The 16,336-nt window shown below is 38.7% G+C and overlaps 1 protein-coding gene across 15 annotated transcripts in view; it reads right to left on the bottom strand.

Annotated features, from left to right (window-relative positions):
- The window catches only part of NRXN3 (neurexin 3), a 919,744-nt gene that overhangs the window by 36,659 nt on the left and 866,749 nt on the right, over positions 1-16,336 (bottom strand). For 10 of the 15 annotated variants that reach the window (XM_088057330.1, XM_088057322.1, XM_088057328.1 and 7 more), the window contains one exon: positions 1,009-1,084. In XM_088057330.1, the coding sequence (XP_087913456.1) occupies positions 1,009-1,084 (76 nt within the window). Of the gene's footprint in view, positions 1-999; positions 1,085-16,336 lie in introns of all 15 variants that reach the window. The other 5 variants (XM_088057327.1, XM_088057321.1, XM_088057324.1 and 2 more) reach the window with 1 other exon arrangement.

Raw genomic sequence — 16,336 nt, 5'->3', positions numbered from 1 at the left:
CAAAAACAAACAAAACAAAGCCAAACAAAAGAATCCCCTCAAACTATTTATATGTTTCACTTTTAAAGACAAAATTCTAACCAAGCTTTCTCTTTTTCTTTTAAATGTACACAGAAATTCGATGATGTCTGTTCTCTATTATAGAAATGCTTAACTCATGGCAAGCCTCAAAAAAGAAGACTTGAAAAAGCCTGTAAGAAATAAAATAGACTGCAGTTGCCTGCTGGATACCACATAATATATCTCACCAGAAAGAAAAGCCATCAATTTATCAAAATGTATCTGAAAGGGAGAAGTTGAGTCAGTTCCACAAGGCCAGTCCTTCTGACTCTTTAATGGATACATTTTGAAGCATCACTGCAGATAACAAGGCAAGAATTACTACTAATTTTGTTGTGTTAAAACTATCTTTTGGCACTTCCCAATTTCTTTGGGATCACAGGAAACAAAATTAGTATAAACACATTACCATGTTAACTGTGCTCAAAATCCCATGGACAAATGTATCCCTTAACATCCATCTTCAGAGTAATTAAGAAAGATTAAACATTGCTAATAACTGATTTTTATTTCACTTTTGTTTCTCTTCTCTTTTCAAATGTTCACCCTCTCCACTTCATAAATCTTCATTATTTGTCACATTCCATATTGATTTTTTCCTACTGTGTTAGTAAAGTAACATCTAGAAATATGTGAACTATTAATTAGCTGGAATCACTTTCAGAAAGTTTGCCTTTCCATGCGAACAACTTTATATAAACCAAATAGTGACTAGATATCAGTGTTTTGCTGTTGCCAAGTCCATGGGATCTGATGCTTGGCTGTATAGTTTCTTATTTTATATACAGTGTATATATACATGAGTGTGTATATATATATACATATACACACACATATATACATATATAATTATATATGTATACATTCACACACATATAAAATATATGTATGCATTGTTTTTTGCAAATGAAATCAGAAAGCAAGCAAAACACAACTGACCTGACTTACCTGTACTGGGCTCACAGTCAATGAAATCTTCATCATCACTGGAACATTCAGCTGATGAAACGATGTCATCTGTTGTCTGGCATGCAAAGCAAAGGAACAAAAGAAAACAAAAGTAAGATATTTGAAAGTCAAGAAGCTATTACTCAGGCAGCTAAATATCCAAGGGGGAAAAAACAGGTTTCATAATTGTAACTTTTAAAATATTTAAGTTGTACCAAGCACCCGTATATGCCTGTGTAAATGTGTCCTCCACTGAGCTGCAGTCTCCTGTTGGAGAGATAGTGCTTATCCTGTGCTGTTGAATATTTCAAGTGTGCACAGGTGCTGTGCACCTGCCCGGCTGTTCAGGGCAGCAAGTGGATCACACTGATGCTGTTGAACGAAGTACAGTGGGCTACAAAGCCTGCTTGCCTGGCAAACTGCCCTCCAACAGCCACTGCAGATGGGTCTGCTGGGAGGAGGCTGGGCTCCTCTCTAAGTACCAGTATCATGCAGGGGCAGTCAGAAGGCACCTCCTGAGAGACTTACCATATGAGGCACGTTCACACTGAACATGCTTTCTTCAAAGAAAAATATACAAGATAGACCCAGATAACACACGTCACTCAGACAGCCAGCAGTACTCATTGCTGTGTCTGATGCACCACTCTGAGGCAGACATAATTCCGGCTCTGTTAATGCACCTCTTGGGTTGGGAATCTGGTGTTTACCCAGATGGTAAATATCACTTGTTGCATGATGAAGAACTGCTGCATGTGTCAGGCATGCCCAACATGCAACCTCACCTCCTTGATGAGCAAGTGACCAGCAATGTGGATGCACTAGGTTGACCAGCTGTAAAGACTGATTCTGAAAGGGTTAAACCAAACTGTGACCATTCACAACCATTACAGGTTTCATCACAGTCCTTTGCATTTCCAGCTGATGATGCTTTCTTTTTTTTTAATTTTAATTTTTAATATTTTTTTCTTTCTGTGTGTGTAGTGCTCTAATTAATGAGCAGCATGTACTGCAGCATGTTAGAGAGACGTGTACTGGTGTCTCTTCCCAGCAGCATCTCCTGCCTGTAATTGCTGCAATTAGTTGAATTAGTAATTCAGACCATTAGGGAGAGCCCCTGGCAGCCTCTGGACACAGGTTGTAATGTTCCTGTGCACAATACAAAATTACCCCAGCTCAGCAGCATTGGCTCAACCACGGCTTCTGATGAAACTGTCTCCCTTAACAGCTCTTCCTTGCAGAGAGCTGCCTGTTCTGCTGAGCAGTAGGATCAGCAGGATGACTCCTGAAACAAAACAACTGAAATGCTCCTCACCAGGCAGGAAGCACTGCTGAACTCAGGAGCAGGACAGCTGCACTTCAGTACTCTAGGTGAATATTTCTGGGAATCGCACATCTCAATAAGACTTTCAAATCCTTACTCCTGAAAAAGACCCTCCAGCTTTAAATAAGGTTTCCTTTACATTCTTATGTAAACATGTCTCCAACATGTTCCCTCTTCCCTTTTACAAAAGAGTTCTGAGGGCTCTGACTTGAGCCTCCTGTGCTCCCAGCACTATGAATTACCTCTGACCTCTGCCAGAAGTTCCTTGCTCTCCCCCTCTCTGTTTGTATTTGAGCTAAGGGAAGAAAAAGAGAACAAAGTCAATCAGAAAGATCCGATTGAACCTAATGTTCCTTCAGTCGTGATTTCAGTGGCTTAGATTGAGCCAAGAAAGGAAAACAGGGTAGGTCAGTTGCAAGTAAAAATGATAGAGTATTTGCAAAAAAAACCCAGTCATGAAGTATTTTATGTGTCACTCAGTCATACCCAGCATGGTCATTCAGCAATGTTTTGTGGAATGCTATCTTGCAGTAGTTTCATGCTCAAATACTTTCATTAAATACTTTTACAATCTTGCTTCCATGGGGAGTCAAGATTAAAAGGAACTGAAGGTAATATGTTCCTGCCTTACATGTCAAGGTCATTTTTTTAACATCTTCTTTCAGTCATCAAAAGTGGAAGAATTCTGTTGAAATCCTGGTGACTTATCTTAAGACAAGCTGGCTTTAAAATTTTGTCTGCTCAGTGAGGGGACAAGAAAGGAGGAATGCACAAAATAGAAATCTACTTTTTTCAATTCTTCTGGTCCTGGCACATATATTTTAGAATGTATTATTTATCCCCAGAAATTTTATAACTTATACAGTGATCACATCCTCTAACAGTGAAATGCAGCTGTCTCTGGGTAAAAAGATATTAGTTTTTAATTGCACCAATGTAAAGTAATTTAGCACAATTTAGTAAACAAGGCTATACTGCTAGAAATTTCTAAGCAGGGGAAATGTAGTTAGTGAAACTTGAGATTTATAATGTAGTTGTCTAAGGGTAAGGATGACACTACAAATAAAGAATAAATTAAGGATAGAACTGTGAATAAAGAATAAACTATCCATCATTACTACCTTGCTCAGGCAGTGTTAAAACCCTGGCAATTGATTTCCAGGTTAAATTTAGATCATGTGGATTTTGTTCTGAGTTGAAGATCTGACAATTCACACTTCTCATAGAAAAAAAGTGATTATTTTCTCCAGTAGGAAATAAACATAAAAATTATAACAATGTGTAGTTGTCTCTTATCAGCTGCTATACCTATTTGATTACCCACTTGTTCAGATCTTAAGGCTTCATGCAACATTAATGTGGAATGAAATCCAATTGAATTGACAATGTGATTTAGTATTTGTAAAGAACTGTAAAGAATAAGGAGCTCCTTTATAACAATTTTTTCTTCTTGCATATTAGGCATATTAGGGGCATCATATGAAACCAGGAAGGTAACAAGGCCTTTTTTTTTTTTTTTTTAACTGGACACCTCCTTGCAACAGGATAGTGGTAGATAATAAAAGTTTAGAACATTTTTGGATCAGCCAAATTGAAGGTCAAAACATCCTTCCAGATCTATTAATTACCCTATATCTAGTTTGGTAAATCCCCATACCACAACCTGAAAAGTCATGAAGCCTGGCCCTTGTTCCTCTTCTTGTTCAATTTCCCATCTCATAAGCAGTTTAAGGCAGTACATGCAACATATTTATGCTGCACTCTGGTATGTGTACTAGATTTCCTGCTATAAAATCCTCTTGCAGCCTGTGTTGGTTCTGAACAAAGGACACAGTAAGCCAGACTCAGACAAAATGCAAATGTGTGATGTGTAATACTCACCAACCCTGTCAACTCCAACCTCTATTTGCACTTTTTCATGATTGGTTCCACACATGATTTTATCAATTAATCTCCATCTTTTCTCCCCATCTCTACTACATGCTATTTCACCAGATAGTCTATTTTTTTTTTTTCTTTGTGATTGCTCCTTATCCCATCCTGTTGATTTTGTATGTATAAAAATGAGAGTTAGAAAAAGAAATAAAACCTCCAGAAGTGGTGTTAGATTTAAGTCAAGGTCATTAATGAGATCTCTAGAAACCACAGAAGAGATAAGCACACTAATCTGTCCTGCCATTTCCTATCTTATATTTGTAATCTCGGTACTTTCCATCACAATTCATCACTAACTGATTTTCTAGTCCCACCACATATTGGTTTTCCATACGCCTTCCGCTTAGATACCAACATCTGAATCATCCCGAAGGAATAAAGCTATTTCAGTGAGAAAGAACAGCAAATTCCTGACCACAGGAACAGGGTCAAGGAAACATCCAGACGACCATTACTTCTTGTAACAGGTACCTTTCAAGACCCTCCCTGAGAATTTTCACTGGATGTTTATTAAACTTGCTGCTTCCACAAGACAGGAGAGGCTAGTGAGCAGAGATCCTGGAAATCTCTCCACGAGCATGATTTCTTCACATCAGAAACAGCTCACTGTGAGGCAGTAAGCAAAAACACCATCCCATTTCTGGTCCCTTTTCCCCATTTTTGAAATGGTTCTCATTATACTCACCCACTGGCCCCAGGGGATGTAAGTGGATTAATGCTTTAGTGTCTGCCCAGTGGTCTAGGGATAGTAAAAGCTAAACATTCTTATGTGCAGGCAAAAGGATAGTAATGAAACTTCTCCATATGCTGTGATGGAAATGATGTTTGTGTTTCCACTGGAAAGAACATGAGAGAGAAAATATTTTTCCCTTCCCTCTATTAGCTCAATTCTATATTAAAAATAATAAGTCACACTATACTATTTTAAAATATGTATTTCATTTTTAAAGAATCCCAGCTTTGAAATTACTTGGCCTGTATTAAAGGCCATAAAACTAAAGATAGGTATTATAATAACTTTCAATAAAATTTCTCTCTGGCAGGAACCCTTTTTATTCCTTCCTCTGAAAGATTTTTTATGGCATTTATATTATTATTTTTTCTCTCCCTCTCTCTAGTGTTTAATGAAATTGCTTTGGAATAAAACTAGGGTAGGAGAAAGTGCTAAACTCCGAGTCTACCCCAGAGGATTTATGGGCATATTTACCTTCAAATTCTTTCAATTTCACTGAATTGGCTTCCCATTCCTTTCCATGAATTATTAGTCCTGTAATCACCTCCTCCTAATTGTTCACTCTAAGGGTCTCTTCAATCTTCACACAGTGATGGTTCTACAATCTTTGTTCATTACACTGTATGTTCTGGTGTGGGATATATAGTGCAAGGAAATTTGGCATGGTGTGGCAAGACCTTCTCAAGATGACTCTGTTCCTGTCCAATCTTTAAATTGCCCAAAGCCCTAATTTATGTATCAGATCCATAACCCTTGCTCCTTTGTTCTAGACAAAATGGCAGGTGCTGAATCTTCCTTTTCCCAATTGGAAGGTTTTTTTGACACCTTGCTCTTTGGGTACACAACTATTTGAGAAAGATTAAGCATGTTGGATAAAATAAGCTCTGTCACAAAACAGCTTTATGAAATTATAAAAAACGCACCCAGGAATGATGGAGTTCTCCCTTCTAGAGGGAGAGAAAAGACAAGGACCCATAAATTCAACCCCCAGACAAATTCCTGCAGAATTACACTCTTGGCAGTTGCTTCATTCGGTAAAGGAGGATTCAATTTTCCTACTTGCCTATTTTTTGAAATTCTTCTGCACACTATACATATTACTTCCAATTCAACACCATTATTTGAAAAGCAACACTTAATGCTTTGTTGTGAGAGAAGTGTAAATCTATTTGCCACCAAGGAACCACAATTTACAGTACTTCTTGAAATACGACCATCATGAAATGCTAGGCACAAATATCTTCCCAAGAGTGGAGAAATACAGTTGTATTAACCTGGGCACTGCATTTGCCTTTCACACCTAAAATGTAGAGCTGAAAGTCAACAAACTTTTCCTAAATACAAGTACTTGGCTCCCTCCATTCCTTCCATACTGCTGTATTTTCTATAGGTCTCAAATTTATTATGGAATATGGACTAAATATTTTCTTCTATACAGGGAGTATAAATGCTCCCTTTGGAATAGGAAAAAGTTAGTGATACTGTTCAGTCTTCTAGAAACCAAGATGTTTCTTGGCAAAGAACAGGATCAAGGCATTTGCTGTTTTGCCAAAAGAACATAGCAGTCTGTCTCATTAGGTGCCATTTCTAGCTTGAATACCTCCACCTTTTGTACTTCAGTAACTGGGCTTTTTAAAGAACTTTTCGTATTCTGTTCACACTATTCAATTAAATGAGAATCCTTCATCTGTCCTTTCTACACATTACATTTGTTTCTCACTTTTTAATTAATCTTTATTTGCAAAATACCCTTGAGGTCACTACAGTATAGCAGACCTGAGAGACTCAGTCTGGACAAACTCAAACTACTACATACAGATAGAACTAATCTGCATACAAATGAGAAAATATTACAAATGTTGCAAAAATCACAATGAGGTATTACAAAAGAAGCTGCAATCTGGGACTGTATAAAGTTTTAAGGAGAGTCTTGGGTCTCCCGTCCTTTGCTAAAGTGTATTAATCTTCTCCATCTCATTACCAGATGGAACAACATGCAATTTCTTATCATGGGACAGACACAGCCACAAATATGTGCAAGCCCTTTGAACCCCCAGATACTAAGCTGAGGTTATGTCTGCCTCTGCAGAGGCAATGCATCAAAGAACATGAAACTAATAATTTTTCTTCATACAGCTCATTTGAGGTAAATACAAAAACAAGAGGACCAAATCCTTTGTTTGTTTAAATTGGCATTGATTTCAACCAGACTGCAACAACTTTGCAGCAAGAGAGAACGGCTCATTACATTAAGTTTTGGACAATTCAATGGCAAAAGATTAGAAGTAATTTTAGTCAATTCAGAGAAGAGCCACTGAAAAGAGGAAAGAACTTGAGAGATGTATGAATCAGACAGGCTTAGTAAAACTTGACTTTGTCTGACAATCAGAACTTGACTTAACAAGGACTTAAAATAAATTTTTACATTTACAGGTGTCACAAAGGACATCAGGAAGAATGATGAACTATTTAGAGTGTCGTTCTATTAGGAACGGCGAGAAGAACGACAAAGACTCTCAAGGGAGTCAGAACAGGAGAATTCCTTAGTTTATTGCTTTAGCCTTGTTTTATAGACTGGTTCGTGGAAAGTACAGAAAGGAAACTCTTACTGGTTAGTTAACTGCTACATCACCATCATTGGTCAGTGGTGTACACCACCTCCTGACTTTCTCCTGCAATGAAAACAAGAGACAGACAAACAACACCTGCAAGGGCTGTTTTCTGTCTTTGAGGATTGGTTTTAAATCCTCCCATGAATTTCTCAGGCTAGCTCTCAAGCAGGACTGAGCTCTGTGGCCTGTAATAGCTACAGGCACTCTAGTTCAGATTTAGCATCCATATTAGAGTGCTTCAAAAAAAGATAAAATTAAGGGGAAAAAGTGTTACTTTTACCAAGAAAAATCTAAGTAGTGATCTTTACCAACTATGAAGAAGTCTCAGAGAAATACCAGAAACCATTAGCAGTGAGGTCAAGCAGTTGCCTAAACCATCCAGGTATGAATACCATTAGTGTATATGCTCTAATGGGGAAGAGCTTGCTCCATCTATCTTCAGTCCAATCTAATTCACTCCAAATCAAGTCCATATTTGCATCCTCTCCATCACTATGTAATATAAACACATTACACATTTCTCTCTGTCACTGCAAAGCAGGCAGTGAAGCCATCCAGCACAGCCTTTCAGTTAGCTGTGCTCAGAGCCAGAACCACAGAATATTCTGAGCTGGAAGGGACCCACAAGGATCATCAAAGTCCAACTCCTGGCCCTGCACAGCACAGCCCCAAGGATCACACCATGTGCCCAAGAGCATTGTCCAAATACTTCTTGAACTCTGACAGGCTTGGTGCTGTGATCACTTCCCTGGGGAGCCTGTTCCAGTGCCCAGCCACTCTCTGGGTGAAAAACATCTTCCTGACAGCCAATCTAAACCTCCCCTGACACAACTTCAGGCCATTCCCTTGGGTCCTGTCACTGGGGCTGGTGTGTTACCTACCAAGAGGCAGGTAGGTAACCAGTAGGCATGTATTCTTCAGCAGTAGCCCAGCAAAAGTTCATCTGGCTGCATGTTCCTGGCTGGATATAAAAGCTGATTTACTGTCAAATTATAGCATTAAATAGGGATCATGAGAGAGCTACCCCTCAACAAAATCAGCCATTTGTCCACTACTATGGCAGACAGCAGATTAAGGAACTAGGCAGTTAAGTAAGAGAAAGCAAAAAATAATCTTCCCAATTGTATGTCAATCTAGATTCATGGGCAGTCATGATTAAAAAGAGCTTTGAAAGCTTGAATTACTCCTTTGAAAGCCAAAAGCCTGTCTCACTAAAATCAATAGTTCATTAGGACTGTAAAGTCTGACTATTCTGGACCAGGTTTGATGCCAAATTTCAGAGACTTTGTTCTGTGCCAGAGCTGTGGAAAGTCAACAGGGAAAAATCATGCTTCTGCCTTTTGTCTCTGTCTGCTGGCAGTGGGAATGGTGATGATGTGAGGCAGTGTGAGCAGAGAGAGAAAGCAAAGGGAGGGCAAAGATGGGAGAAAGGAAAGTGGAGAGGATTAATTCATCTGTTGTTCAAGGCACCCTGACAGGGGAAAGAGAAGTATTGAACCACAGCAGCTTAACCCAACTTCAATGTACCTTCCCAAAAGCATAAGGAATGTAATTCTACATGGTGTTCTGCTGATAAGCAAATCCTCCTAAATCCTTTCAATTTATTTCTTGGCCTGAAGAAGATACATATTATTTAGGAGCTAAATAAATAAATAAAATTTCATTTCCATGAATCTAGATTGGTTGTTTATTGATTACATATGCCCACAGAGCCACTTGCTTTTCTATTTCTTTCCTTTCCTAACAGAACAGGCTCTTTTTGTCTTGACCTAGGAAAACATCAACTGGAAAGTCTTTTCCAGACTGTTCAATATAACTATCAAGATTTGCAAGAGCTTTGAACTGGGCTGTAAAATAGCATTTATTGGTTTTAATACAAAAGATACAGCTTTGGTGTGAGAGGGCACTTTCTCCCCTCTTAACAAACAATTTCTCCTTTCCATGTGAATTTTCCTTCTTCCAAAAAGTGCCTTGAAGATGAAAGCTGTGTGTCTATACACTGAAGACAGAGCCTCTTGGAATAACCACACAGGAAGAATATTCACATTGAGTATACTTTTCTTCATTTGATGAAGGAGCTTGTGCTCCTTCCCTATTATATATTTCTTATTGAAGGAAACTGCTACTTGAAACAGAAACCATCAGTCCTCTGTTATATAGCCACAGTTATGCAGATGGTGATGTAGGTGAAAACTCCTTAAGAAAGGTACAGAAGGTATGCCCATCATGAACTAAAGTAACTAAAAAGCTTAATGCTAAAATTCAAGCCACTACAGCTGACCCCACAACAACTACCCACTTTAAAGTCAGTGAGAGCTGCTGGAAGGACAATTTGCTGAAATTCAAATACTGCTCAGGAATGTGACTTTCTGAATATTACATCAATCTACACAATGATGTTTCCCAATACTTGTCCAAAAGTTTTCAAATGGAAGACATTTCTTTTATGAAATGGTCTGAAAATAGAGTCAGAGTGTTTTCTCCTGTGCCATTATCCCACCCAGAAGAACCAACAACCAGTTGAACACACGGGGCAGCATAAACTTCAACTTCCTGCTCTTCTCAGCACCTGCTTAAAGCATGACACAGAGAGCAAAAACTTAAGAAAGATTCTTATAGATATGTAGGAAAAAGATGACTTATTGACAGAATTTAGCATTCTGCTGGTGTGGGCTCTAGTCCCTTCGGTACACATTCTAATGTATTATCTTAAACTGCCAGAGAAATAATTTTATTAATATGCTGGGCTATGAAATACCCCTGCTGAAAAATGAAATCTTATATACTTCACCAGCAGAAGGGCAGGGCAGATCACTGGGATGCAGTAACTTTTAAAATTGCCCCAGTCCAAATTGCCAGGGGCATTGAATCAGAGCCCACATGTTACTAGATTTTATTTTCCTGATATTGTCATAAATTTGCTATCTGACATCAGCAAAATTAACCCCTTTCCTCATGCTTCTGTTTATATAGCCATACAACGGGGAGAAAACAGCTTCTCTGTTTGCTTGGCGTACAATCAGAATTTTAGTAAACAGTTTACATTCTCAAAGTAAAGCCTAAGTACAGAAAACTCCTTTACATTTAGTAAAGGGGAGCCTATGTTTCAGAAAGTTAGAGACTCAAATGATCTGAGATGAATCAGCTGCCCTTTGAAGACTCAGCCTCTAGTAAGAGTAAATGGGTTTTTCTTTGCGTGCTAGCTGGCACTTAATAACTGTGTCAGAAGAATATTTTTCATTTACACTTTGCTCCTTTGCTGGAAATCAATATGTCGTTTGCTGGCATTTTCCCCTGGACATCTTTATTTAGCTTGTCTTTTTTCCTCAGAGGGGAGGGAGTTGTATTTGATTTTGTTCTGTTATTGATTGGATCACTCTTAGCAAGAAATAAATAACTAAGCACAGCACAGTAGCTTTAATGACAATCTCTTAAGCCTCAAAATCTGCACACCGTGTTGCACTCCCCCCTAACACATGATTCAAAAGAAACAAACCTGTAAAGTACAGTTACTATGTAGAAAAGAGGTAGTCACACGTGCAATTTAACTGGCATTTCTGCTTACGTGATCACTTAATAACACCACACAAGTCTTGTTTCTATTAAAGCAGTTTGCTATATTGCACCTGCTGTTGGGATCTCATAATCTCTTGCAAATGAGGCTTAATGAGAAATTAAAGGTGCAGGAGATCTTCTCCCAGCAGACACCGTTCCCTGGAAAAAACAGGAGCATGCTCACCTATCAAACACTGATGGCAGTACAGCCTGATACCCTACCTACAGCAGGCAGAGGGACACCAGCCACAGCATCCCTGCCAGCATCCCAGGGAAGTGATGGGCAAGCCAGTCCTAGGGGAATCCTGCCAGCATCCCAGGGAAGTGATGGGCAAGCCAACCCTAGGGGAATCATGCCAGCATCCCAGGGAAGTGATGGGCAAGCCAACCCTAGGGGCTGCACAACAATTGCCCATCATATTTTTTTTTTTTTTTTTTTTAAATGGGGAGTTCTTTACCTCCTCCCCTGCTTCTCTCTTAATTTCTCTTGCTCATTATTACATTGGCCACTAACAGTTGGCACACACAACTGTAAAATTCATAAAGGAGAAAACACCCTAGTAGGGTCCAAACTGTGGCACTTAAAATCTAATGCGACAGGGTGTGTTATTCATAAAGTAACAATAAACGTAATCACTCTGAATAAATGTGCCTTAAAACAACTTCTGCAATTATTATAAGTACCTCTGAGTGCAATAAGATAAACAACTATCTTTGAATAGTTGCATTAATGTGCTAGACTATTCTTGCCAGACAAATATTCCTCTTTCTCTCCAAACATTAACCCACACTTAGAAAATGGCATTTAAATACTGTTACTCACAGGATTCACACATTAGCTCACAAGGGGAAGGCAGTTCCCACACATTTAAGTGCAGAATAAACATAATGTAGAATAAATAAATGCAGAATAAATCCTGGCCCACTAGGTACCGATCAGCACCTAGAAATGCTCCCTGAATAACGTTAGAGAGTACAACATTTAACAAAGGAAAATAGCCACTAAATAACTATATGTAAGCACATACACAACATACCTTCTAAAAAAAGGCTATGAATGGTTTTAATTTATAAACAATAAGTTTATAAACACAACCATCAGAAAAGTGGCTGTAGTAGAACTCGTATTTCCCAGGACCAGTGACAGCCTCTTAACCACAACTCCAAACTCCATCCATCCTCTCTTAATATATGATGTAAATGATTGTCAACACAAAGACATCTATTTACTCAACAAAACATATAATGGTATATTACCATTAACCTATTAATATACTGACATTATCATGGTCAAATCTAATAAAAATTAATTTAAACAGTTCTAGACAATTTTTCACCCAGAAATACAACTGCCTAATGTTTAAAAATCATGCTTTTCTATCACTAACATTTTTTCCCCATTTCAAGTATGAGAAAACCTACACCTTTACTGAAGGGACAGGGCACTGAGTTCACATCACATGTTAGAAAAAAACATGTAACAAAAGAGTAAACAGAGAAATAAAATCGTTACCAACACCACCAGGAATCAAGGGGGAAACCTTAAGTTAGAGCCAGAAATTTGTCTAATCATAACTTTAACAAGGAAAGAGATCTATTCCCATCAAACATATACACATCACCTTAAAAAACTTACTTGGTCCATCAAGTACCTATGAAACCAGGTAAACTTCAATCCCATGAGCTGTGGAACATGACAAATGGCTCCTGAACATTAAATCTGAAGTGAATTTCACTTAAATGGCACATGAAGTGGGTTGTTATGCAAGAAAAAAAGGCTGACTCCCATATACAACAAACCTGATAAACACTTATAGCCGCTGGGTTTCTCAGCAGCCCCTGCCTAATCAGAACATTTGGCCTGTGAAGGATAAGAAGGCCATTTTCCTTGCTTATTTATTTAGTTTTCTAGTGAGTTTGATTAACTGTCGTAAAGACAAATCAATCTTTTTGTGTTTGTGTAAAATGAAAAAAAGGAACAAAGTTAGCTTTAATGGCCTCACAGACACTCAGCTGGAATGCACTTACTAAGCAGAGAGCTAGACAAAGGAATTCAGACTTTAAACACCATCAAGAACCCTCTGACATCATCTATACTTCTACCTGCTTTCAGGGAAAACAACAAACCCACTCCACACACAGTGAAGAGGCTTTCTTTTTCTCTGCAATTCTGTCTATAAAGGCATCAAGTGCTACAAGGTTCTTCCTTGTGTCCTTCAGATTTCCAGGGTGTAATTTGGGAGATACTAGGAAAGAAGTATCCAAAGCAACATCATCAGAAGGAGAGAGGATTTGAAGCTCTAAATCCATAAGAATACTTTCACTGTCAGTAAACTTGCTTCTCAACTCAGTTTTGTGGCAATGTTGTATTTTTTACATCAATAACCTCTTGTAAGGACTGAAAGATGGCATGAAATTCATGCCCACTATGAAATGAAGAAGCTTCTTCTAAATTTTGAATGAGACACCAGTTGAAAACTGAACTCTGAGAAATTTTGCCTCTCATATATTCCAATTATAGTGTTGACATTTTGTGGAAATCACAAAAGAAACAATGCCATTTTAATGCAACGCCCATTAAAAGCCTTTAGTAATACAGTAAAATACATACTCTTCCTGACTATGGACAGCCAAGTTTTAGCCCATGGAGGATTTAACCTTAGTCTTAGCAAGGCATGGAAAAGGACAACTTGACCAGGATGGAGCCAAAATGTAGCAGGAGTCCCCATATTCAAGATATTCCAGGCCCTGAATAGACAGACAAAATAATATGCTTAGGTTTTTTGCTACATCAGTTTCTGCTTTTTAATAAGAATTAAAAAAGCAGAAAGAATCAGAACTTTTGTTCTAAGAATCCCGTCTTCCATTGCTATAACTACAGCAACGGCATTGGGATGATGGTATGTTTCTGGTCACTCCTGGGAGGAAACAAGTTAAGTTTCCCTTAAAATTCCCTTTTTGATGGTGCCATTATTTAAGCTTTACTTGTACCAGCTAGAAACAAGACATAATAGCCAGTGAATATAAAAGGGGGTGCCCCTGCATTTTTAGATATAGGCCCTACTCACACTAAAGAGATTACTGGCACTACAGACATGAGGGTATATCCAAGTTGGTAGAGCTGCTCCTTTTAGGTCCAGCAATGCTGACTGAAGAAGGCTTTCTGCCAGCAGAATTACGCCACCTATGAGTGTTTCAAACTAAGCTGACCATAATAGGCATAGTTAAGTCCATATTAGGATTTTGACTGGCAACAGCAGGTAAAATCAAAGCACATTTCTGCACTGTGGGACATGCAGTGAAGTTGTCAGAACTCCAGAGTTTGGCACTGTATTCCTCTGGAATGCTTCAGGATGGCAAAAGTGTTTCTAAAGAACCCTGTAATTGGCTCCAATTATTAGCAGCTGTTATTAATTGTCTCACAGTTATTAGTAGGCATATAACTTAAATCAGGAATTTGCAAGTAAAACACTGCAAAGACTCACTGACTACAGTCAGTGAGATTTCTTTTGATTCAGAAAACTCAGGTCAGAGGGGTCCATTACTTTCACCAAGTCTAACCGCCCTTTTTGCACAACTGTGGAATTGCACAGAAGAGCTGAGTGCCAGGATGCCTCTGCCACTGATTTGCAATGACCCTTTACTGGGCTGTTTATGTGTCAGCACACCATGGCTTAATTTTTAAAATAATGAAGATACACATGTATCTCTTGGAAGCAAATGTTTATAAGTTGCTCTGACAGTACCCTGAGGACATATAAAGCATCTGAAAAAAGATTATAAAATTCCAAAATTGTTTGGGTTGGAAAAGATCTTTAAGATCACTGAGTCCAACCATTAGCCAATTCCATCACTAAACCACGTGCCTGAGTGCCACATCTACGCAGCTTTTAAATACCTCCAGGGATGGTGAGTCAACCACTTCCCTGGGCAGCCTACCCTGATTGTATCCAGTTCTTAATATTTTGTGGGCAGAAAGACTCACACTGTCAAAATGGAACTCCCATATGGACTGTAACAAACTGTTATGCAGGGCTGAGGTAGGAGGGACATAAGAAACATTCTGCTCTCTTTAATGTTCCTGAAATGAAATAAAATATTGGAGGTGACTGTGCAGTTCCTACAAACTGAGGTTCCTGCAGACAAGAATTTCTTGCAAATTCTCCTCATCAGTGGGAAAAGCCTGCAGTGCACATCTATAGATATAAATGGCAGCAGAGCCCAACACCAAAGGCAAATGACCCTCAGAAAAAGAGCCCTGCCATGGTGGACCACAGGTACTCATCCCATCAGAACACAAAACCTGCCTTCAGCACAGCTTCTCCAACAGGTGCAGAGGAAAGCTCTGTAACATCTCTACCAGGCAGCTTTGAATCTCAGGACCACACGTGGTGGTACAAATTACCTAGCTGGTCCCAGGATATCCCTTTTGCCTAAGTCTCCCACTTACCCAGAATGTGCAATTGATCAAAACAAATGCTACAATCTGACACCATGGAGCTCTTGACAGCTGTCAACTCATTAAGTTCTATTCACTGGCTTCCCACCTCCTTGCCAAAGTATTACATAAATTGCATTTTAGCTGGCAGCCTTTTCCTTTGCCTGAAACCATTTTGTACTGAGCATATTTAAGTTCATTGTTTTTTTAAAAAATGAATTTATTCCCTTCCCTTTGGTAATTTGCCTTGCCTTGCAACAGTTTGAATGGGCTGCAGGATACTGTTTCATTATCAAGCTGCAACTGGAAATGAGTATTCTATAGCAGCTGAACAGAGGTTTGGCTGTAAATGACTATATCCTAATTACACAAAACAAAAGGAAGACAGAAAGAAAAATGAATTTAATTAATGAAATATTGATGCAATTTACAGACAAAGGCCTTCCCATTTAGAAGGGAATTCCTGCATTGTGAATTTTATAAAGAGCCGGAGGTTCACTGCCTCCTTCTTGATTTATCTAGTTACATGTCTCATATTTAATTTTTGCTTCTTTCAGGCTGTTTAAAATGCCTGAAGGTATGTCTGGTATCTGTCCACACCAAGTCACAGATGTAAGTGCTTCAAATGCAAATATATACTTATAATGACTGTGTTATAAGAACATGTAAAAGCAGAGCAGAAGTGCAGTCATACTAGCTCAAACTCCACTGAAGCCTTGACTCCTGCCTCT

This window comes from Pseudopodoces humilis, chromosome 7, assembly GCF_049639895.1.
Source record: "Pseudopodoces humilis isolate 2021_Gansu_Grassland_sample_001 chromosome 7, ASM4963989v1, whole genome shotgun sequence".
Lineage (NCBI taxonomy): Eukaryota > Metazoa > Chordata > Aves > Passeriformes > Paridae > Pseudopodoces > Pseudopodoces humilis.
The sequence above is the reverse complement of the archived record's forward strand: the minus strand, read 5'-3'. Positions and strand labels throughout refer to the sequence as shown.